Below are 26,403 nucleotides of genomic sequence, written 5' to 3'. Positions count from 1 at the left end.
CACATTGTGCGCCTGGCAAATGAAACTACTAAGAAATAAGCCTCAGTGTTGCAAAAGCAATTATTTGAAGGCATCTTAAAATTTTCTACAAGTAAAAGAATAACATTTAATTTTAAAACTCTTTTTGTTTTTACAAGATTAAACATGCAAAATGGGTATTAATAGATCTATATTATATTAAACATTAAATACACCAAACCTAAGTTCCTTATTTCAAAAGAGACAGAAATGATTAATACAAAGTCGAGGAGGAACAAATGATAGAACACAACTTCCTAATTTCATGTAATGAGTAATCTTGGCTGGCTGATGAACTAATATACAGGGCCTATAAAAAAATATTCAACCCCCTTGGAAGATTTCACATTTTACTGTTATACAATATTGAATCACAGTGGCCTTAACTTGGCTTTTTTGATATTTATCAAAAGAAAAGGGGACTCTTAAATATCAAAGTGGAAAAACACCTCGGCAAATGGCTCTAAATTCATTACAAAACCACAAAATAATCACATAATCATTGATCACATAAGCATTCATCCCCATTAATATGACAAACCTAAATCGTCAATGGTGTAGCCAATTGGTTTTAGAAGTCACATAATTACTTACATGAAGATCAACTGTCTGTAGCAAAGAAGTTTCATTTAATTGCAGTATAAATCCAACTTATCTGGAAGGTCCAACTTGTGCTGAGTCTGTATTGTTTCCCAACACAACCAAAGAAGACAAAAAAACACTCCAAGGAACTCATTAAAAAGGTGATTGAAAAGCACAAATCAGGAGACGGAGAGAAGACGATATCCAAATCACTGAATACCCCTTTGAGTACAGTTAAAACAGCCACTAAGAAATGGAAAGAGCATAGTACAGCTGTAAATCTGCCTAGAGAAGGCATCCATAAAAACTGAGTGATCAGACAAGAAGACGACTAATAAAGAAGTACATCAAGAGAACTATGATAACTCTGAAGCAGTTAAAAGCCACAAGGGATAAAATTGGTGAGACTGTGCATACAACAACTATTGCCAGGGTGCTTCACCAGCAACAGCTTTATGTGAGAGTAACAAAGAGAAAGTCCCCATTTATTTAAAAAAAAAAACAACACCCATGACATCTTGTTAGAGACTGTCAAAAGGCACATGGAGGACTCTGAAGTAAGCTGGAAGAGGTTATATGGTCTGGTAAAACCAGAAATGAGCTTTCTGCCATCAGACTAAATGCCATGTTTGGTATAAGCCAAAAACTGCTTATTATCAAAAAAAAAATCATCCTGCTATGAAGCATGGTGGTGGCAACATCATGCTGTGGCGACGTGTCTCTTAGTAGCAAAATATAGATGGTTTGTGAGGTTAGAGGGTAAAATGAATGAAGCAAAATATGGTTAAATCCTAAAGACCAATGCAGTCTGCAAGAAATCTGCCTCTTAGAAGATTTCTTTTCCAGCATGTCAACAACCCCATACATAAAGTCAAAGCTACACAGTAACGGTTTAAAAACAATGTTAATATCCTGGAGTGGCCAAGTCATGATTCCAGACCTCAGTCATATAGAAAATTTGCTGCTGGACTTGGAAAAGGCTGTTCACTAATGATCTCGATACAACCTGACAGCTTGAGCAGTTTTGCAAAGAAAAATGGGGAAAATGGCAGTGTCCAGATGTGTAAAACTGATAAGAGACTTGTGCATGCAGACTCAAAGCTAAAATGACTGACTAGGGTGCATGTACCAAATACTGACCTGATGGGATGAATAATTTTACATTCAAATATTTTATCTTTTATAGCTATAATTAATTTAGATTACTTAGCAGAGATCCAATTTCATTTTAATGTTAAATAGTCTTTTTCTGCTAATTAATGTCAAAAAAGCCATTTTAAATCCACTTTAATTCAACGTTATATAATAATAAAATATGAAAAAATCTAAGGGGTGAATACTTTTTATAGATACTGTAAATACTGAATTTATATAATTATTAAATACTAAAAAGGTTTTCATTTTTGTGATAGAAATGTATCCTACTATACATAAATTCAATGGATTTCATACTGTGTTATACATTTTGATAGTATTTAAAATTTAAATTGAAAGTGGACAGGAAAATAATATAAATTCAAATTTTAAATCATGTCCGTTTCTTTGTTTGCTGGAGGCTACACATTTTGAAAAGATGCCTTCCTTACTTAAATGTTTTATTTTTCTTCAGACTAAAATAAAATAATTACTTGTTGTGAGGTATGAATGCAACATCTTTACCAGATTGCTGGAGTATGAAAAACAGCCTTAATAATAATAATAATTCATGCCTTGGGAAAAATGCGCACAAAGGAAACAACTAAAATAATGCTTATCCAAAATAATCACATCCCTTAATAATTGAGAATACACACACTAGATGTTGTACTGACATTAGCCAGTATTTCACACAAAATTACCAGAAGTGCTCTTTTTCTACTTCTGCATACAAGAAGCATAAATTATACTGAACATATTTTGAAGTGATCCCTTCGACACACACATACACACGCATGCACACACACACACACACACACACACACACACACACACACACACACACACACACACACACACACACACAGAGAAACATATGCAAGCTGCAAAAAAAAAAAACATCCAAAAACAGAACTGAAACAACCTAGCTTCAATAAGAATCTTTGATTGAAAAATATTTAGGAATATAGGTGAGAATACATTTTAGAACAGTTTCAGGAAGTGGTGTCTTGTTAACTCTATTAATATTTTAATTTTTGCTTACTCTTTTTTCTTTTTATTTTACACTGATATGCTTAAAGTAGGAACACTAATGCTTAATAACAAATTTCATGGGCACAGGCTACTTTAAAGTATACCACTTACGTTTCCTTAGATATATATAAGTCATTACGTATAAATGCTTCTAATAGACAAAACTGATTTGTTCTTACCTGCTTTGTAAAAGTTCTGGAGCTACAGAGTACTGTCTGTGGAGAGGTGACCGGGTGTTTTGAGCTTTGGAGTCTGGAAAAGAAATCCTTTTTTTGCTTGAGGGAGGGTGGCTAAAGGTGTGAGCTCTTCTTCTAAAGTGTGGTGAGTCAAGTTCTTCTTCTGGAAATGGTTGTCCAAGTGAAGATACAGGTGAGGCTGGTGGAGTGGCAGGTGGAGATTCTCCAGGTGATCCGTCCTATATATTAAAACCACAGAACTCCTGTAAGAGGTTAACAGCTTCTTCCAAAACCAGGAAGTATAAATGGTCCACGGCTCTATGCATACAGACTTAGAAGTCTATTGTATGCTAATTTTTCAAGGCTTCTAAGTGTCCATATCCTATGACTCACAGTACTAACTTTTTCAAAAATCACCTTAAATTTGAGATTTTCTTTATTAACTATTTTTTGATCACTAAAGCATTTAATAACTCCTCCTGGTAAGAACAGATAGTGAAAGATACATCTTCTATTTCATCTAAAACTGTCTGAACCAGAAACTGGCATTTGGATAGTCTGCATTTGTGTTTCCTCTGTTTGCTTGCATATCAGCAACACATTTCCTGTACTCTCCAAAATATCCTGGAAAATATGCTTTGTTATTTCTACTTTAACATTAATCAGCAGTTCAAGGTTTCAGGGAAACACACTGCCTGTTAAAAAAAGTGCATAAGTTAGAAAGCAACATCCAGTCATCCAGAAAGTTTAAAAGATTCTTCTGATTAATACAATGCAGGTTCTCCCCATGCAAAACAAAAACATTGCAGGCACTCCTGTAAGATATGGCTAATACACATAAGACAAGTACCTTAAAAGAAGCTACTACTTCTATTGTGACAAACATGATAAACCTTCAGGAAAAAATGTGTAAATTATTTTAGAACACAGCAAACTGGCTAAGGTTGGTACTTTCCGGGGCCTAAAATGCTCAGACAATTAAAGTCAATGGAGATAATCAGTCGCTATCAGTTCTCAATACAATCAACAGCTCTACAGATAAATGCAGTTTAAATATTAAAAGGTAAATAAAAGACTTTAAAACAAAATCCAGTTTCTAGTAAGCACAACAAGAATGTTTTTAGACTTCCTTAGAAGTTGCTTGGCAGCCTGTTTACAATAATAAATATTTTCCAGTAAAAACAAGGGAAAAGTGTCCTAAACCAGGCAACATATAAGTATTTATGTATTTTCCATACTAATAAACATGAATTCTACTTCAGAATTAAGAATTCTCTGTGTTTTTGTGAAGATTTTTAACTTAAGCAAAATAATTGTCGAACTGAAACTAAATATCCTCAAGATATTTTGAACATCTATATTACTAAACCACAGTTTTAATTTATGCACGGATGCACCAATACGCATGCGCAGTGCGCCGTGGCGCCCCAGAGTCAAACGCAGCGGCTTCCCAGAGTCAGTAGGTGGCGCCCAAACACCGCCCAAACACCACAACCCACAGTCAAACGCAGCGGACTCCCAGAGTCAGTAGTATGTATGTGCCAGCAGTCTGTGTGGCATGTTTGAATCACGGAGGCACCTACCACGCGCTTCACAAACACCACAAGCGAAGAAGTCACGGCTCCAAAACGAAACACCTCAAGTAACCGAAATACAAAAACGAGCCCATATGGATAAACAAAATGAACGAAGGCGCCTACAACGCGCCTCTGAAACAGCGGACGCAAAGGAGTCACGGCTCCTACAACACAGAGCTCAAAGGCGCCTACAACGCGTTTCTGAAACACTACATGCACGAGAGGCACAGATCCAAAACGAATAATCCACTGTGCCACCAGTCAGTGTATATAGGTTGGAGTATGCTTCCTAACAGTAAACGACTTCTACCTCACGACACAGCCACAGAACAACAAAGACGAGACCGCATAGATAAACACAATACACGGAGGCTCCTACGACACGCTTCAGACACACCAGAAGCAAAGACGTCACGGCTCCACAATGAAAGAGCTCAACTAAATACAAACACAAGCCCGTATGGCTATGACCTGTAAACGAGCCCGTATGGATAAAAAGAATGAACAAAGGTGCCCACACAAAGAAACCGCTTTAGTACAAATATGTTTATTTAATTAAATGAAAACTTTACCATGGCTACGACCTGTAAACTAAACCTGAGGTGAAGCGTGCACGCCAGGTTGTACAGCCGCCCAAACGCGACCGCCCACACCACCGCATATACCACGTTTGTTTAGTAATGTAGCCCTCCATGCCCGGATCCGCCGCCATGGCCACCGCTTTAGTACAAATATGTTTATTTAATTAAATGAACTTTCCCAGGATGCACCCACCCTCCATGATATTTCATCCCTCCAAGTATCGGAGGGAACAGAAAATGATTGCCATTCTTGGATTTGCAATTCTTTCGAGAATCGCGGGCTTGCTGGTATTTACTGAAGTAGAATATTGTGGAGAACATATAATCAACATATATAGCCAAATCCTGCTTTTAAATTTTTATTAAGAAGAAAAGAAAACCTTTTTAAATTGAGGGAAAATATACCAATAACAATTTGTTAAGGATCTGTTTTTTTGTGAAGCTGCCTTTACACAGCCTCTCCACTGTTTTATAAACGAACGCCACATAAGGCCGTCCTTTCTCCTTTCTTACCGGTTCTGTATTGTTTTATTGTTCATTTATTACGATTGTTATAGTTATTGTGTAGCTATTTGAGACTCACTTTTCTGTTCAGGTACCCATTTCCTTTATGTAATCCGCGGATTCTCCGCTATTTTTTGTTCGTTTATTCGTTTTCGTTTGTACGATTATAGTTATTTATTGATTCCCTTCTTTAGCCGACTGCCTGCTCATATAAGGCGCTCTGCTGTTTTTTTGTGAAGCAGCGTTTACACAGCTTCTCCGCTGTTTTATAAACGAACGCCATATAAGGCCATCCTTTTTCCTTGCTTCGCCAAGGAAGCAGCCTTTTTATTTAATTCACGGGTTCTCTGCTGTTTTATTGTTCGTTTATTACGATTGTTATAGTTCTCTTTGTATACCACGTTGTCAGTTCAGCACTCCGGTTGTAATATGACCAAGCCGTGCAAGCTTACTGTTGAGAATGCAACGTATAGTTGTACAGGAGAAAAGCAATCTTGCCTCAAATCAATGGCAACCTTTTGTAGGTCTATGAACTTAATTTAAACTTTAGGTTACACGGTGCTTTGTTTCCAAAGTACCTGCACTCATGAATATGTCTGTATGAGTCAGTCGCTTCATATTCTTTTCCTACATTATCAATTGTGTAATGTGTTTTTTGAACAGGTTTGATTCATCGAAGTGATCACTCGTGCTGCGTTCAGTCAGTTCATGTGAGCCGCTCTCTTGTGTGATGTTGCGATGTCCACGGCTTTATTTAATGTTAGCTAGCACCCGGCACTTAAAAGTTTCTCGCTACAGCAATTTTAACTCTGTTACAAAGTGATCCAAAGTCTCGTATATATACCTCGTGTCTTCTCATTAAACTTGTATGTCGCGAATATGGTATTGCAAACGGGCAGTGGGAGCGATTCTATAAACTTAATTTAAACTTACGGTTTACACCGTGCTTTGTTTCCGCAGTAGCTGCACTATGAATATGCTTGTATGCGTCACTCGCTCACTTCTTATTGTTTCGCTGCCTTCTCAATTGTGTAATGAGTGATCACTCGTACTGCGTTCAGTCAGTTCACGTGAGCCGCTCTCTTGTGTGATGTTGCAATGTCCACGGCTTTATTTAATGTTAGCTAAGACCCGGCACTTAAAAGTTTCTCGCTACAAGCAATTTTAACTCTGTTACAAAGTGATCCAAAGTGTTGTTTATACCTCGTGTCTTCTCATTAAACTTGTATGTCGCGAATATGGTATACAAATGGCAGCTGGGAGCGTTTCTATAAACTTAATTTAGACTTACGGTTTACACCGTGCTTTGTCTCCGCAGTAGCTGCATTTATGAATATGCTTGCATGCGTCACTCGCTCGCTTCTTATTGTTTCGCTGCCTTCTCAATTGTGTAATGAATGTTTTCTTCAGCACTCTTTGGGGCTCTTCCTTGTTTTCTACGTACTGCGTTCACAGTCAGTTCACGTGATTACGTGGGCGGCGTGATGACGCGATACGCAAACTCCGCCTCCACAGCCATCGAAGCTGCAGTCTATTACAGTATATGGACAAAAAAGAGGTTCCAGTTATGACCATTACGCGTAGAATTTCCAAATGAAACCTGCCTAACTTTTGTAAGTAAGCTGTAAGGAATGAGCCTGCCAAATTTCAGCCTTCCACCTACACGGGAAGTTGGAGAATTAGTGATGAGTGAATCAGTCAGTCAGTGAGTAAGTGAGTGAGTGAGTCAATGAGGGCTTTGCCTTTTATTAGTATAGATCAGCTGTGCGCAACCTGCGGCCGTACGGCCGCATGCGGCCATGGGCAAGGACTTTGGCGGCCGTGGACGTGTATATTAAAGTGTACGTAATGGCGGCCGTGCAGGTGTAGGGTCTCTGGACTCCAGCGAGTAAGGGGTCTCAACGCCGCGGAATCTTTGTCGGCCGGGTCGGTATGGTGACGCCGAAAGCCGATTTGCTTACTTGAATATTAAGTTCGGTTGAAATGGGCTGACACCCAGGAGTACATTTGAAGTCACGTGACTAGCGGCTAGCCAATATGGAACTGAGAAGGAAATGGGAGTGTACGCCTGTACGGCCTTGTGGCTAAGTCCATACACTGCCTATTGCCATTAGCAAACGGTCATCATATGTGCGAAGCAGCGTTTTCCAGAATGAAATATCTGAAAAACAAGTACCGAACCCGATTGGTAGACAGCAATCTAGAGTCTGGAATACGGCTAATGGTCTCCAGCGAGTCCCCTGACTTTGCAAGTCTGTCTGCAAACATGCAAGAGCAAGGAAGCCATTAATGGCGATGTTTTCCAAACTTCCTGAAACAATTGCTGTAAAGGTTTTTTGTCCTATATGACGTTTCGTAGACATTTTTTTACATATGTAGACCAGTAAATTGAATATTGTCAGATATATCATACTCTGTTTTAATGTGTAATCTGTAAATTTTTACATAAATCATAAAACATTATTAAGTTTACTTGGACTTACTGGCGGCCGTTATTAAAGTAAAAAGTCTGTAGTGCGGCCGTTATTAAAGTAAAAAGTCTGTAGTGCGGCCGTCAATAGCGGAAAGGTTGCGCATGCCTGGTATAGATGATGTTATGATATTTTCAGGATGATGAATGTGGTTAAAGTTAGCACATGGAATTGCTTAGCATGAATACTGCTAAATCTTAATTTGTTCACCTACAGTTAGGTCCATAAATATTTGGACAGAGACAACTTTTTTCTAATTTTGGTTCTGTACATTACCACAATGACTTTTAAATTAAACAACTCAGATGCAGTTGAAGTGCAGACTTTCAGCTTTAATTCAGTGGGGTGAACAAAACGATTGCATAAAAATGTGAGGCAACTAAAACATTTTTTAACACAATCCCTTCATTTCAAGTGGTGATGATGATGAAGTATACATACTACAATATATTGTATTCAATCGATTTTTTTACTTCTGCTGGGAGACTTCAATGCTCACGTGGGCAATGACAGTGAGACCTGGAAGGGCGTGATTGGGAGGAATGGCCCCCCCGATCTGAACCTGAGCAGTGTTTTGTTATTGGACTTCTGTGCTCGTCACGGATTGTCCATAACGAACACCATGTTCAAGCATAGGGGTATTCATATGTGCACTTGGCACCAGGACACCCTAGGCCTCAGTTCGATGATCGACTTTGTGGTCATGTCGTCGGACTTGCGGCCACATGTCTTGGACACTCGGGTGAAAAGAGGGGCGGAGCTGTCAACTGATCACCACCTGGTGGTGAGTTGGCTTCGATGGTGGGGGAGGATGCCGGTCAGGCGTGGTAGGCCCAAACGTGTTGTGAGGGTCTGCTGGGAACGTCTGGCAGAGCCCCCTGTCAGAAGTAGCTTCAACTCCCACCTCCGGCAGAACTTCGACCACATCCTGAGGGAGGTGGGGGACATTGAGTCCGAATGGGCCATGTTCCGTGCCTCTATTGTTGAGGCAGCTGACCCGGAGAGCTGTGGCCGTACGGTGGTCGGTGCCTGTCGTGGCGGCAATCCCCGAACCCGTTGGTGGACACCGGCAGTGAAGGATGCCGTCAAGCTGAAGAAGGAGTCCTACAGGACCCTTTTGTCCTGTGGGACCCTGGAGGCAGCTGATAGGTACCGGCAGGCCAAGCGGAATGCGGCTTTGGTGGTTGCTGAGGCAAAAACTCGGGCGTGGGAGGAGTTTGGGGAGGCCATGGAGAAACGACTTTCGGACGGCTTTGAGGAGATTCTGGTCCACCGTCCGGCGTCTCAGGAAGGGGAAGCAGTGCAGTGTCAACACTGTATATGGTGGGGGATGGTGGCGCTGCTGATCTCGACTCAGGACGTTGTGGGTCGGTGGGGGGAGTACTTCGAAGACCTCCTCAATCCCATTAACATGCCTTCCAATGAGGAAGCAGAGCCTGGGGACTCAGAGGTGGGCTCCCCCATCTCTGGGACTGAGGTCACCGAGGTGGTCAAAAAACTCCTTGGTGGCAGGTCCCCGGGGGTGGATGAGATACGCCCGGAGTTCCTCAAGGCTCTGGATGTTGTAGGACTGTCTTGGTTGACACGCCTCTGCAACATCGCATGGACATCAGGGGACAGTGCCTCTGGATTGGCAGACCGGGGTGGTAGTCCCCCCTCTTTAAGAAGGGGGATTGGAGGGTGTGTTCCAACTACAGAGGGATCACACTCCTCAGCCTCCCTGGAAAAGTCTATTCAGGGGTCCTGGAGAGGAGGGTCCGTCGGATAGTCGAGCCTCGGATTCAGGAGGAACAGTGTGGTTTTCGTCCTGGTCGCGGAACAGTGGACCAGCTCTACACCCTTAGCAGGGTCCTGGAGGGTGCATAGGAGTTTGCCCAACCAGTCTACATGTGTTTTGTGGACTTGGAAAAGGCATTCGACCGTGTCCCTCGGGGAATCCTGTGGGGGGTACTCCGAGAGTATGGGGTACCGGTCCCCCTGATAAGGGCTGTTCGGTCCCTGTACGATCGGTGCCAGAGCCTGGTCCGCATTGCCGGCAGTAAGTCGAACCCGTTTCCAGTGAGAGTTGGACTCTGCCAGGGCTGCCCTTTGTCACCGATTCTGTTCATAACTTTTATGGACAGAATTTCTAGGCGCAACCAGGGCATTGAGGGGGTCCGGTTTGGTGGGCTCAGGATTGGGTCACTGCTTTTTGCAGATGATGTTGTCCTGTTTGCTTCATCAGGCCGTGATCTTCAGCTCTCTCTGGATCGGTTCACAGCCGAGTGTGAAGCGGCTGGGATGAGAATCAGCACCTCCAAATCCGAGACCATGGTCCTCAGCCGGAAAAGGGTGGAGTGCCCTCTCAGGGTTGGTAGCGAGATCCTGCCCCAAGTGGAGGAGTTCAAGTATCTCGGGGTCTTGTTCACGAGTGAGGGAAGAATGGAGCGTGAGATCGACAGGCGGATCGGTGCGGCATCCGCAGTAATGCGGGCTCTGCATCGGTCTGTCGTGGTGAAAAAGGAGCTGAGCCGCAAGGCAAAGCTCTCAATTTACCAGTCGATCTATGTTCCTACCCTCACCTATGGTCATGAACTATGGGTAGTGACCGAAAGAACGAGATCGCGAATACAAGCGGCTGAAATGAGTTTCCTCCGCAGGGTGTCTGGGCTTTCCCTTAAAGATAGGGTGAGAAGCTCAGTCATCCGGGAGGGGCTCAGAGTAGAGCCGCTGCTCCTCCGCATCGAGAGGAGTCAGATGAGGTGGCTCGGGCATCTGATCAGGATGCCTCCTGGACGCCTCCCTGGTGAGGTGTTCCGGGCACGTCTAACCGGGAGGAGGCCCCGGGGAAGACCCAGGACACGTTGGAGGGACTATGTCTCTCGACTGGCCTGGGAACGCCTTGGGATTCTCCCGGAAGAGCTAGAAGAAGTGGCCGGGAGAGGGAAGTCTGGGCACCTCTGTTCAAGCTGCTGCCCCCGCGACCCGACCTCGGATAAGCGGGAGACAATGGATGGATGGATGGATGGCAGACTTAACACCATTAGTCAATGTCAACTCATATCAAGTGTGAAGCAAACAAGGCATTCCACCTATTTCTTTAATTAGATACAGCTTAATGTGGAGAAAAAAATGCTTTTTTAATGTCATTGCATACAGACATTCTGGGTTTCTATGCAAATAAAGCTGACACAGTGTCAGTTACACCATAAACATAAGTTTTAACCACAGTTGATTCCCCCTACAGTACTGAAAAAAATTAACCAGGTTTGAGAATTGTACGGTTTCTTACAAAGACATTCATATTAACATTAATTCACTCATTTTGTGAAACAGCTTATTTAAATACAGAGGTATGGTGAGTTGAAATCTAATATGCAGGATGCATCAATGTTAGAATGAAATCAGGTCTGAGCAAGATGCCAGAACACTGCAAGACACACTGATGCATATACAAATGCAGAGCCAATCCAGAGTCACCATCACCAATCAAAAACATTAATGCTTTTGAGCTGCAGGAGGAAAGCAAAATTACCTAATGAAGACCATTCTAGTTATCGGGGAAATGCTCAGACATCACAGAAACAGTGTCTAAACCTGGAATCTAAACATAGGATCCTGGGGCTTAAGGCAGTGGGGAATAACAACCGCATCACAGTGATCTGCTTTTGATTCAGATGTTAAATAGTATTAAGTAGAAAATTCCTACAGACATATCCAAAATGAAAACAACTCAGTTCATTGACGTAAAATTCTAAACTACTTAGTTACCTTTTCAGATGCTAGACTACTGGATCTCTCAAAGCTGTCCATGCTTCCAAGACGACTTCGCATTCTGTTGGCTCCCTAAACAAAGATTAAAATGAATTAGAAAAATGTCAAAATGTCATAATACTGCTGTAATTAAAGATAATCGTATTACAATTAGATACTATGGATTATGATCTCCAAAATAATTACTTATTAAGTGTGTGCTAGAGGGAAGTGTGTGCTAGATGTTTTGATCAACAGAAAAGAAAAACACCCTTCTAATGTCTCTTTGTAGATTTCAAGAAATTATTACAGGTATTCATCCTCAGCATGCTGGACAGAATCAAAGGCAAACCAAGCCCAACTCAATTTTTTTATTAAAGATTTTCATAACATTTTTTGTATCTTGAATTCTTTGGCTTAAAATTCATCATTGCTTGTGATGTCATCTTATGTTTTTATTTTAAAAACTGCCCTGGTGGGATATGGCATCTACTTGTTAAAGTAAGATCGCCCATTAACCCCATAAGGGCTGATTGACAGACTGTTGAATATATCTGCAGTGTCCTAGGATAGCGCAGATCTACTACACCTTTCAGCCACAGCATTAAAACCACTGACAAATGAAGTAAATGACATTGATTATCTTGTTACAATGGCACCTATCAAGGGGTGGGATATATTAGGCAGCAAGTGGACAGTCAGCTCTTGAAGATGATATGTTGAAAGAAGAAAAAATGTGCATGTGTAAGTATCACAGCTTTTTGCATATGGGGTTTCATAGCTGCAGACAGGTCAGAGTGCACATGCTAACCCATGCCCATGAGACAGCAGCAGGATGTACAATGGGAAGAAGCCAAGTTGATGGAAGCACTGTGATGCTCTGGGAAACGTTCTGCTAGGAAAACTTGGGTCAAGGCATTCATGCGGATGTAACTTTGAAACGTTCCACCTACCTAAAGATTGCCACAGACTATATAAACCCCTTCACAGCAATGGTATTCACAAATAGCAGTAGCCTCTTTTAGAAGGATAATATTCCCTATCACACTTCAAAAATTGTTTAGAAATAGTTTGAGGAACATAGAGTACGAGTTCTAGGTGTTGACTTGGCCTCCAAATTCCCCAGATCTCAATCCAGTTGAGCATCTGTGAGATGTGCTTAGAAAATGAGTCTGACCCATGGAGGTCTCACCTTGCAGCTTACTGGACTTAAATCATCTGCAAACGTCTTGGGTGCCAGATACCACATGACATCTTTACAAGTCTTGTGGAGCCCATGGTCAGAGTTGTTTTGGCAGCACGAGGACGACCTACACAATACTAAGCAGGTTGTTTTAATGTTGTGGCTGAATGGTGCACATATATATCACTTTGGGTAAAGTACAATACATCCTTGTTTTTATTTTACTCCTTGGACTTTATTTTAGGATGGTTCTCCACTTTTTCTTTTGAACATATTCATCTGAAAGTCATTTATTCTATTAATTATGGAGGGCTCCTGACTCAGGAACTGTGAAGCCTTAGTCCTTTTGTATTAATTTCACTTTTGATCTCTCTTTTCAAGCATCTCACTCTCCCTTCTATTCCTTTGTTTTACAATTACAATATTATCCTTGTTCACTTGCTAGCAAGTGTTCCTCTGTCAAGTTGTAGGTTATTAATGAAATCATGTTCTATTTTCTAGCTACAGTTGCATGTGATATTCTTTCCATGACTTCACTTGGCTGTTTCCATTCTTTGCTGTTCCTCATCTTGGGCCAGTTGAACATTTCTTTCATTCATGGCTGGGGTGGGATATCTGAGGTAGAGTCACCTGGCCTATTCCTTGGTGAGAAGGTCACATACGGAGACCTCTGTTACTTTGGAGTGTTTCCTAAATGATGCCCTTGGCTGGTCAGGCATCTGCATTTTTCATATGCAACAATAGATTGCTGACCAGTCAAAATTAATAATTTTCTTATGCAGACTGTTTGGACTGAGTTGATTGGTATGTCAGATTGCAGGATTGATATAGAGCAATGCCACTGTTCCTAATTTGCTAAGATTATGTAAATAAAATCTGTAAATGAAAAGGGATGAAAAACTGTGCAAGTGAAAGGGTCTTGTGACAAACACGCTTATTGAAAGCACCTTAGAAAGCTCCCACTGAAAGACACAAAGCTTTCTTTTGTGTACTAAAGCTTTACAAAAAAGGTCTCATAAAACAGATGCAGCATAAAACATCAAAATCAACTGTCAACTCTTTTACTTTGAAACAGTAAAATTAAATGTAAATGTAATGTTATGGGGCGGCACGGTGGTAGCGCTGCTGCCTCGCAGTAAGGAGACCTGGGTTCACTTCCCAGGTCCTCCCTGCATGGAGTTTGCATGTTCTCCCTGTGTCTGCGTGGGTTTCCTCCGGGTGCTCCGGTTTCCTCCCACAGTCCAAAGACATGCAGGTTAGGTGCATTGGCGATCCTAAATTGTCCCTAGTGTGTGTGTGTGCCCTGCGGTGGGCTGGCGCCCTGCCCGGGGTTTGTACTTGCCTTGTGCCCTGTGTTGGCTGGGATTGGCTCCAACATAACTCCCGTGACCCTGTAGTTAGGATATAGTGGGTTGGATAATGGATGGATGGATGTAATGTTATTACAGTAAATGTACCTTTCTGCTAGCACTTTTTTTAAAAAGAAATAGCTTGTTGATATCCATCCCTTTGACTTTCTGACGTACATGGGATGAACACCAAAGTTCAAAAGACTATAAGTAAATAAAACCACACTTTACAATGAACTCTTAAACACGAGATCACTACATATTAAGAAGGCTACTGAAAGTCAGTGCAAAATGATATGGAGACACAGAAAGAGAGTAATGCGGTTCAGAGAGGCATAGAAATGGGGCAAGCCAATGGAGAGAAAAGAAAAAGTAAGTGATTAATGCACAATGATAAACCAGGGAGACGCTGTCATCAGGCAAGTTCTTTAAAAGTTAAAAGTGACTTGCCTTAACAACTGATGCATCTGTAGGTTAAAAATATTTATGGTTTCAGAATTAAGACATTTACCAGAAGATATAAGGGAGATTTGTGGTTCACAAATGAGAAAAAAACGTAGTGATGAAAAATGCTTGTATCTCTTGAAAGGGATACAAACGAAAATAATTGTTACCAGTAGTTTAGATACAAGACCTCTAAGTATAAACTGATTTGTCACAAATGATTATTCTTCAATGAGTTGTCTAAATAAAGCCCAGGCTGAAAATGCACTTTTCATCCGAAAGTATTAATGGACCAAAACACAGATTCTGTGGTGATATAAGCTAAAACCAAGTTAATAACACACATAAACACTTGCAGGAAAAGGTAAAACTGCAGCAAAGTCAATGTCCTTTCATGGTTTTCCTCAGCTTACTTTAACAAGTATTACACACCTCATAAAACAAACACCATTGCCCAACCTACCCTTGAAAAGATATTTTCCAAGGAGCTGGTCAAGGACTTCTTAGCCTTATTTTTCAGGATGTCCAGTTTAAACCTGCCAATACTCCCAACATTTTCAGGGACTGCAGTGTTTGATGCATTCTGTAGAAAAAGATTAAGAGTGGGAAAAAGAAGAGTACAATTAATCTCAAAGATATATAAACTATTTTATAAAATACTTATTTTACATTTGCACTTGTATTATATAGTGGCTGTGTTAAGTGGTAAGTTAGTATAATGAGAGATAGAGAGAGAGAGAGAGAGAGAGAGCAGGTACAGGCATTAATTATAGTGCCATTGGTTGTTCTTGTGTATCAGAAAAATAGTGTAATTATCCAACTGCTTTCCTATATTCAATATGTGCAGGTTTCCTAGATAATATTATTGGCAGTCAGCATGGTGTAGTGGTTAAAGCTTTGGACTTCAAATCCTGCTACTGACACTATTTGACCATGAGCAAGTCACTTCAAATGGATTTTCTCCAATTGGAAAAACCAAATGAAAAGTAACCAATTGTATCTCAAATGTTATAAACCACCATGGGTAAAGACATTAGCCAAATAAAAAGTAATAATATTATTAGGTCACTTGAGCTGCTTACTCTTGAACATGCTATACACAATAATCCATGACAAAAACATTTCTGCATTACATCAATTTCTGCTTTTCCTAATACCTTGGCTTTTGTTGATAGTCACTGCAAAACCCAGTTTTACAAGAAAATGTATTCTTTTGAATTGAAGAAGGTAATCACTAGGAATAATGTGTAAAGTGAGTTTATATTATCATTATTATTATAGAATTGGGTGATATGGACTTTCTAATGCTTCTAATGCTTTTTCTTGTCTATAACAGTCTATGATGTGTGAGGATATCTACTTTATAACATTTACCAGCATAGTTAGTACTGCTTTGGTGGCCATACAAGTCGTATTTTGCATCCAGTGTTTGCGCCATGGTGGCTAATTTGCTTACTTGACAGAGTGAAGATCGGTCTGAATTGCAATCTGACTATTTGGATGTTTGCTGACTGGCTGACCAACCACAAGCATTATCTGGTAGATAACCATCCAAATAATGAGCCTGCAATTCAGAAATATGAATGTTATATATATATATATATATATATATATATATATATATATATATATATATATATATATATATATATATATATATATATATATATATATATATAAAGGTTGGAAATTGATTAAAATAAATGAACTAATTAATAGAATAAATGTATTAATTGCAATTAATCACATCTTAAGATTAAAACATGTAATTATAGAATGAATACATGAATCATGAAATAAATACACATTGAATAATAAAATCAATGTAGAATCAACACAAACGAATTAAAAAAAAATAAACTTAAACCTGAACTTCTAACAAAATTGTACTTAACTAAGTACGACCTGAATTTGAAAGCCTTCCTAAAAGGCAAACTGAAAAAGCAACAAGAAAACAAAGCCAATGTATTAATTATCAAATTGGCATAGCATATGAAACACAGATGTGTCAAAGTTAAAAAACTGCTGACTTTGAATGCACTGATAAAGACTGATTTAAATGAAAGACTAAGCATCTCTTAAATAGGCATTAAAACTTGTGTTAAAACTACGTAAATACTATAAACAATTGTTCTTCACCATCAACCATTCAAAATTATACTCTACACAAGTGCTGTCTGAGAACAACAATCTCAAAGCTCTTTTTTTTTGCCTGCCCCTGTCCTGCCCCTTCAGAGAGTTTAAAATATCTAAGATTTAATGCTGCTACGGATGGTAGAATTTTGGTCTGCCTTGGAATTTTCTGGGTTACAGAAAGTATGCCAAACTTATGTAACACTTATGTGATATGACATTGAATCGATCTTCTTGCCGAAACATGAAAAAAAAAATCTTTACATTCTCTCTAAAATCTAATGTCAGTATGTATAAATCAAGAAAATGAAAACCAGTGCTATGTAATAACATGTGGCGTATCATTGTGAACAGTGCAATACAAAATTGTAAACCTTTAAAATAAAAATTTTACTTGATACAATTTTTAAAGGCAGTATATAAATATGGGACTGGATGTGTATGTAATTCTTTACATAAAACACTTAACTTTTTGCATTATTGTTTCTGAGGTGTTTACCTTGTTGCTAGCCCTGAATGTGACAATATTTCTTAACGTGTTAAATAGGCCACATTAATTGTAAAAATTAACACATTAACTTTCCCAGGCCTAATATCCAGTATAATTGTGTGTTTTCTGAGATTATACACTTTCTTTAAGGAAAACACCACCTAAAATTATCTTTTTTTCATCTGATAATTATTCTGTGATGTTTGACCAAGAAAACCTCATGTTTTTATGGATAACAGAGATAGTTAATAACACAATACACTTCAATGAAGACCACCAATGCTGAATAAACACTAAACAATATGAAAACGTCCATAAAAAATTTTTGGTTCACTTGTGTTGCATAATCCATTATCAGATATTCAGCTGTATGTGTCCCAAACACGTGTATGTTTGCTGAAATATTGTTAAATAAACCACTTTCAGAAAACCCTTTTGTGAGGGAAATGCAGTTAAACAATAACAATCTTTTGAATAGAAGACCAGCCTCTTCTATCATTCATTGGTCATTAAGCCACAGCACTATATTTCTGGGTTTTTCTACTGCAGTTTCTGAAACTGCACCAATAAATTGACTTTCTGCTTGTTGAAGCATCTCAGATATGCACAAATACGAATCATACTTTCCACTAGACAATGTTTACAATCGCTTTTAACTTCCATCCATCCATCCATCCATCCATCCATTTTCCAACCCGCTGAATCCGAACACAGGGTCACGGGGGTCTGCTGGAGCCAATCCCAGCCAACACAGGGCACAAGGCAGGAACCAATCCCGGGCAGGGTGCCAACCCACCGCAGCGCTTTTAACTTTTAATACCTAATTAAATTCTCCTCTTACCATGCCCTGTTATGCTGATATGATGTGAAGCACCATGGTAGCCAATAAAACAAGCTTTAACTGTTCAGGATTAATGACTAGTTTTGAAACAAAAAATCTGGCAAAGCATTGTTTGCACTGAATATGCTAGGTTCACTGGTGACCTTGTTCATTGAATATTATCCAGAAAACTTGTTGCTTAGACAAACTTTGCGAGGCCAGAATGACATTACAAACCTGTAGTAGCTATTTTGGATGGGAATGTCACTACCTGATTGCGCATTGGACGGTTAGGACCCAAAACCTCTCGGGCTCGCTTCCCCGACCTCTCTCCGGAGAGGCGGAGGGGGCGGAAAGGGCGCCCTTCCCCTCTTCCCCCATTCCGCCCTCCGCGCCTGACCGCCGTCCAGCCCCATCCCTCGTTCTGGGAGGTGGGGACGCGGCGGCAGTCCTCCAGTTTTCAGTCACAGACAATTGTATGCTGCTCTCTCCAGAGATCCATCTTTTCATTCACTTACAGTCGTATCCTCAAACCCACCCCATTTGGACAACTGTGTCTTTCAGGAAGTGTTCACCCGTCAATACATAATTATGTGGCGTATGCTATGCTGTGGGTTGGCTAGTTTGCAATATTTTCATTTGAGAGGATTCAATAGCTGACCATATTGAGATTATTATGAGTACCACTTCCAGCAAGCTTATACAGTAACATTGGTCCCTGTGCACTCAGTCATTCATTGCCTCGTCACATATTTAAGTAGGCATACTAGCCAAATCTTCTAAGGCTATGTTTACACAGCACCTAAAAGTGATTGTATACTGATTTTTGGATTGTATCTGATTTTTTTTGATTGCTTATTTTTTAAGTTATTTTGTGACTGCTTGAAGGTTGATGCTAGTACAGATGTTTATCCTGAATATGCCCCACTCGCACAAAATGAATAAATGTTTCAAGTCCTTGTCTTTTTTTTGCTAATCACTCTTTTTTAAAAACATCAGATCTATGTCACATATTAATGTAAAAATTGTAATGGAGCTGCAGTGTGAATGTATCTGGTTTTGTAATTTTAAAATTCAAACTTAATTGGTTGTACAGCAGTGGTTTAACAATATTGTAGTTGCTATCAACAACATGGCTACATCGTTCTTGAAAAGGAATAACAATCTAAAATGATAAAATTACAATAATTCCACCAAAATAGATAAATTGACCAAGCCAGGAAATTTCAAACTTGATCATATTTATTAATCATAATAAAGTAGTTGCAGTGAAAATATTAATTAAAAAATTCCCTAAACACAGTGATCCCAGTCCTGTACTAATGGGATTCTGAGAAATCATTGACAATTTTTTGCAATGAACACTTTTTTTTTGCAATCAGTTCAGGGTAAAACACTACATGAGTTTACTACCTTATTTCAAACTTGCCTCTTTGCTGAAGACAGTAACTACTCAAACTACTTGGACATCAAATCAAATTAAACCAGTGGTGTGTCTGACCAGTTTGTTGCAATTCAGGGAAAAACTGCTATGGCGTTAAATTTTTAAACATTTTAAGATGTGACCATTTATTTACTTTGATTCATTTTCTGAATGTTGTTATTTCTACCTAGGTCTGCGACTGTCAGGTTGCTCTGTACATCTTTATTAATAGGCTTGTAGTCATCTACAACTGGAAACAGTGGGTAAGGAGGAAAAGGAGAAAAAGCAGCTTCCATTTTTTAATTATTAAAATAGATATATGATGAAATTGCTGTTCTTTTTTTCAGTCCTTAACTAAGACTAAATAATTTTATTCATTTTTTCTAACTCACTTATTCAAATAAATAATAAGAATGACATCTGAACTAAAAAAATAAGTAATTGATTGACACCATCATTTACAAATGGTCCTTTTATCTTTGACGTGGTTATAATTACATTATATGAGCTTTACTAATAAATATTATATTAGGTGAACTGAAAAACTTAACACAAAACATGTCAACTGTTGTAACACAAAAAAAAAAACAACCAGCACGTTACCAGAGGGGCTTCTCCAATGTGTACATGGGTCTTTTGCTTGGCTTCGCATAACTGCCGTAGGTGTAGTATTACCAGCTCATTCTCCTCTTGATCACTACTTGCTTTCATTTTCTTAAAAAGGAAGAAAAGTAAACTCATCAGTGTTAGTCATACTGAACTATTATTTTCCTTTTTTTTAAAAAACTCTGACAAAAATCCAGCTACTTCAAGGTTTCCTCCAGTTTTCCAAAGACAAGCAGGTTTTGTTAACTGGTAACTTTAAACTGGGTGTGTACCAGAATCAACCCTGTGACGAACGGGTAATGTACTGAAACCATTTTCCTTTCTGAATTAATAACCACAGTTCAAAAATTTTAAACAAATAAAATTAATTTTGATTATAAAGAAGATAAAATATTCACCATCATCACAGTTTGCTGGTTATGCTTAAGGTTCTAAGCAAAGCAAATTCAGATATAATCATCAACTTGTAAATTTAATTTAAACCACACAAACCCAATTGAATCATAGACAACCAGAGCACAGACTTCTTTATTTTTATAAACATGAATCAAATCATCAGACTGCTGTCACTGTCCTGCTCCACTGACAGACTGAGGAGATCGTTCCTCCCCCAAACTATGCGACTCTTCAATTCCACCCTTGGGTAAACGTTAACATTATACAAAGTTATTGTCTGTTTTTACCTGCATTTTTATTACTCTTTAATTTAATATTGTTTTTTGTATCAGTATGCTGCTGCTGCTGGAGTATGTGAATTTCCCCTTGGGATTAATAAAGTATCTATCTATCTATCTATCTATCTATCTATCTATCTATCTATCTATCTATCTATCTATCTATCTATCTATCTATCTATCTATCTATCTATCTATCTATCTATCTATCTATCTATCTACTAGGGGGCTCCGCCCCCCTGCTCGCTTCGCTCGCCAACCCCTGGTGTTGTGAATTTACAAAGAGCGTGATGTATGAATGAGATATAGCATAGTGTGAAGGTGTAGATGACGCATATAGGAAGCAAATAAAGTTGTCCATGTCCAAAAACGGGCTCAGAGAGGTAGATGCTAACTTTGTCTATGGTTTGTCCTTGTGATTTGTTGATGGTCATGGTCAAGGCAGGTCTAATGGGGAACTGTCGCCGTTTAAGTGTAAAAGGTAATTCCAGGTCAGAAGTTGTAAGGTAATTGTAGGAATTAGAACAGTATTGTTAGCATGTGATTCTGTAAGAAGTTTTGCTTTAATAACATTGTGTGGCATGGTGTTGACGACTAAACGTGTACCATTGCATAAACCTTGTTTAGTGTTAAGGTTTCTTAATAGCATGATTATTGTTCCATTTTTAAGGCTAAGATTGTGTTGTGGTAATCCGGCTGGGTTAACAGTGTTCAAATATTCTAAGGGGAAATTAAGATGGTCATTGTCGTCATCAGAGTCAACTTTGTCAGAGCTTAGAAAGAGCTGTGCCACTCCAGGAAGTAATGAAATGACCTGGTTATTAATGTGATCAACATTAATATTTTTTGGACAGAATATAGTTCGTTGTGTTAAAAGGGGTATTTGGTGTAATGAAATTGTTGTTCCAAATATCTCCGTAACTCTTTTGAAAGCAATGCGAATTGTCTGCGTATTTTAAGGTGGACTGAAGAATAGCCGAGCGCATGACATAATAATAATAATAATAAATTTTATTTATATTGCACTTTATACATGTGAAACAATAGCTAAGCAGTGTGTAAAATCTCCTCCTAATAAAAGTACCTTTCCTCCAAAGGGAATATTATTAATCATCAACGTTTGTAGAAGTTTATCAATGGTGTTGAGTAAGTGAGTGGATGCCATTAGATGCAAAAGCAAATGAACTATTGTAGGATGTAATGCAGTTCATAAAGTTTTTACTTTCAGGTACCTCGTCAGTTAGAAGCTTCTGTAGATATGTAGGATATGAATGTAAAGGAGGCAGTCAAATTTGACCCTTTTGACAATAACGTGTAAATTCATTACTTGTATTGCCAGTTGTTTCTTCAGGGAAGTTAAGTGAATGACAATGATTGCAAATGACATTCATTAATCCCAATGAATTTTCATGAATAGTGGACTCATTATTGAACGCGTTGTCAGCTAACTGGCGCAATCGTTTAGCAGGTGTCTGTCGTTGATGTCCTTGATGTGAATGTTTTGTCTGTGCCATTTGAGAGGCGCGTCGTTGTATGTGCAGGAATTGGGACGTGCTATTCTGGAGCCGTAATCGATTTGCCTGTGCTGTGTGAGAAGCCCGTTGCAGTTTACGGCGGTCATTGTTTGTATTGAGCCTTGCCCGTTTTTGTATGTCGGTTAGTCGACCGACATGTATTGTTTTTTTTCATGCGGGTTCGTGTGTTTGGTCCCGTCACTCGAGCCGTATCGTTTTGTACCCGTGAGCGTGAATTCATGACTTGTTTGTTCTTCAGCGTTATAAATATGGATAAGTAATAAGGAGGATCGCACTCACTGTTAATATGGAGCCTTTTCTGTGGTTGAACGGTTAATAGTGCATCAGTGTAATGAGATCGACCTATGCTGCATAATTTGAATGTGTTCAGATGACGTATATTTAATACGGACGGTTCGTTTAGTAATGGTGCTTTGTGTCTCATTTCTTATTTATGTTAATGTGGTCGTGGGTCCGAATCCTGCTTTTTGTGTATGTTTCGTGTGCTATGTCCGTAGTCTGTCCCGTTTTGTGTCCAATGGGTTTGTGTGGCGCTCGCGTCTGACTTCTTTTTTTTTGTGCTAGGGGGCATTGCCTCATTTGTGTGTCATGGGTCTCAATTCTCTTCTTTGTGTGTGTTTCGTTTCGCGTCTGACTCCTTTTTTCTGTGTGCTATGGGCGCCTCATTTCTTATTTTACGTTGCTTTGCATCCGGTTTCCGTTGCTTGGAAGGGGGATTTTGTGGAGGCGCTTGCGCAGTACGTCTTTTGCGGCTACGGCCCATGGCCGGATGTCCCTGCGTCCATCCGGTTTACCATTCTCAGTTAGTAATATGGATCTATCTATCTATCTATCTATCTATCTATCTATCTATCTATCTATCTATCTATCTATCTATCTATCTATCTATCTATCTATCTATCTATCAAATAAAATCTAAAACTGCCACTTAAAAATAGGCAAAGTTACATGACACTGTAAAAACTTTAATGCAACAAGAAAGCGAGCTGGTTAAACCAAGCTAAGCATCTTCAATTTAAAACTGAACTAGGCAAAACCAGGAAAGTTAAAATTCAATATCTTATACTGTATTTGAATATATATTGTGGCGGGTGGCCGGGGTCCCATGCCTGGCCGGGGCACCCCTTCTACATATTTTCCAGGGGAGCAATCATGGGCATATCAGTACCTCCCCTGGGACGCTTGGTGGCAGCCTCCCTGGCTGATGATGGTGCCTCAGTTTCCCGCAGGGCTCAATGGGAGATGGAGTTCTCCACAGCCCTGTTGGGATCTGTGGTGGCCGCCAGGGGGTGCTGCATGGGTCCCGGAGCCCTGCTGGACAAATCTTCAGCCCCACCTGGAAGTGCAATTGGAACCAGGTGGTCAAGCATCTGGAACACTTCCAGGTGGGCTATAAAAGGGGCCAGCCACCACCACTCAATGGCCAGAGTTGGGAGGAGAGGACGAAGCTTCAAGGGAGGAGTGGTGGTGCCAGAAGAGCATGTTTTGTGTTACCTTTTGTGCTTCAAGGGAGGAGTGGTGGTGCCAGAAGGGCGTGTTTTGTGTTACTTTTTGTGCTTTATTGGGAACTCTGTTGTGCCTGTGGGGTTCACGGGGAAGACATGCCCCACTGGTGAAGAAAAATAAACTTTTTGGTTATTTTTATACATGCCTCCATGGTTTTCCAGATACATACACACTTGTAAGATTTTTTTTTCTTTGAATTGTTGCTATTTCATTAGTTTCACTTTTATTTCAGAACTTATGTAAAAACAATATTTGGAATCTTTCGAGCCCCAATATGCTGAATCTTTTAAATTAGGTCAGTGAGACATGTGTTTAATGACTTTGTACCATAATTCAGGATAGGTTTCTCTGTTTGGAATTTCAGCACAGACAAAGCGATCTACATCATCAGCAGTTAATAATTTTTTTTGCAAAGTAACCAATAAATGCATGTGAGGTAAAACACGTTTTTGAAATTCTCTGACTTAAACTTCAAAGCCTTACAATATTTACATACTTCTGACATATCACCTGTGTCCATATATTCGATCTGTATTCGCCTTTTCGTTACTTCTCCGAGTAATAATTTCTCTTTTTTTGTGCTAATGCGATGTTTACTTTCTTTTTTTGACACTGTCATTTTTTTCTGCTTTCATATTCTGTATCTTGATCTGCATGTGTTTCGCACCACATTTTTTTTTGAGTCTTTTGAATTCCAGTTTTCATTATCTCTAACCTGCTCTGCATGTGTTTGGCCCCTTTGTTTTGTAACCTCTTTATGACGGTTTACTTTGTTTTCTACTCTGTCTTTTATTTCTGACCTCGCTTTGTCCTGCTTTTTTTTCCAATGACACCTGGTCCGTGGCGATTATTTTCCCTTTTTTCGAGTAATAATTTCCGTTTGTTTGCGCTACTGCGATCTTAACTTTCTTTTTTTTTTTATACTTTCTAATTTTCCTACTTTCATAATCTTTAACTTCTTTTTTTTTTTGAGCCTTTCGAATTACACTGTTTTCATAATCTGCTCTGCATGTTTATTGCGGCAACGTTTGTGAACGTGTTTATGAAGTTCTACTTTGTCTTCTCCTCTGTCTTTTAATTCTGAGCCAATTGGACATGCTTTGTTTCAATTCCACTTGTTACGGGCTGATAATTACTTTCCTTATTTTCTGAATTTGCACCTAGATTATTTTTTCTTTTTTGCTCTTTTTTCTCTCCAACGCTTTTGAGTCTCTTTTCTCCATGCTGCTTTTTTCTTTGCTTAGTCGTCGACGTTTCATTTATAACATATTGTCCTTATATGCTTTATATGTGCTGAGACCCTGGATCTGTGTGTGCTCAAATTCTTCACACGACTGAATGTTTTGCTGCCCCGTTGTCTTATTTGTTATTGATTGTAAGTAGGGCATGTCTTGCAAGAATCTCATGTTCTACGTCATCGTGAGACGGTCCTGGGTCAATCTCTTGGCACAATGTCTCATGTTTAAGGTCCTCGCAGGTCTTTTAACTATCTTACGTGATCTTAACGTGAAGATCACGTCTTGACGCTCTACTGTTTCTCTCCAGGATTTTTTTTTATAATTGAGAAATGTATTTTAGAACAAGAGGTCATCCCAGTTATTATGTGCAGGCTACAATTTTGCACTTTTGGATATCAATTCAAAATAATACCAAGATGTGATTATACAAGTGCACATGTTTCTAGTGTGTGCTTGGTGTGTGGGTGTGTGTGTGCCCTGCAGTGGGCTGGCGCCCTGCCCAGTGTTTGTTCCTGCCTTGCGCCCTGTGTTGGCTGGGATTGGCTCCAGAAGACCCCTGTGACCCTGTGTTAGGATATATAACGGGTTGGATAATGGATGGATGGATATATATATATATATATATATATATTTCCATTAATCACTAGTTGAAGCCCTATGCTTTGCAGTAAGGAGACTGTGGGAGATTGTAGGTTCGCTTCCCGGTTCCTCCCTGTGTGGATAGCACTTTGAGTACTGAGAAAAGTGCTATATAAATGTAATGAATTATTATTATTACATAAAATATATATTTAAATACATTTTATATATATATATATATATATATATATATATATATATATATATATAAAAAAATACATTGTAGATATATATATGATTAATGTGCTAATGGCTTAGTTGATTTTTTTCTTTTTATTAAATATTAAATTGGCATTTTTAAAAATCCAAATTTTGTGCATAACTGCAAGCATTTCATTTCGTAATTAAAGAGTTTTTCTACATAAACAATGTTCTAATTTATATAAAATTCACGAAAACCTGTAAACATCTTGTATAAAGAAGTAGATGTGTATACATCTGAACTTAATGTCAAATTACAGCAACTCAAAATTGGCAGATTTAATGTTTTACTTATTTTTCTGTATTCTGCTGAGCACTAGAAGGTCCACACAGATAATAATTTTCTCAAAAG

General features: G+C 39.2%; 1 protein-coding gene across 2 annotated transcripts in view; it reads right to left on the bottom strand.

Annotated features, from left to right (window-relative positions):
- Positions 1-26,403, bottom strand: part of tbc1d4 (TBC1 domain family, member 4) — a 210,143-nt gene that overhangs the window by 54,208 nt on the left and 129,532 nt on the right. For both annotated transcript variants that reach the window (XM_028799608.2, XM_028799609.2), the window contains exons 7-10: positions 20,256-20,366; positions 15,250-15,369; positions 11,829-11,903; positions 2,949-3,184 (exon numbers count right to left, since the gene is read on the bottom strand). In XM_028799608.2, coding sequence (XP_028655441.1) covers positions 2,949-3,184; positions 11,829-11,903; positions 15,250-15,369; positions 20,256-20,366 — 542 coding nt within the window. The remainder of the gene's footprint in view (positions 1-2,948; positions 3,185-11,828; positions 11,904-15,249; positions 15,370-20,255; positions 20,367-26,403) is intronic.

Source organism: Erpetoichthys calabaricus, chromosome 4, assembly GCF_900747795.2.
Source record: "Erpetoichthys calabaricus chromosome 4, fErpCal1.3, whole genome shotgun sequence".
Taxonomy (NCBI): Eukaryota; Metazoa; Chordata; class Cladistia; order Polypteriformes; family Polypteridae; genus Erpetoichthys; species Erpetoichthys calabaricus.
The sequence above is the reverse complement of the archived record's forward strand: the minus strand, read 5'-3'. Positions and strand labels throughout refer to the sequence as shown.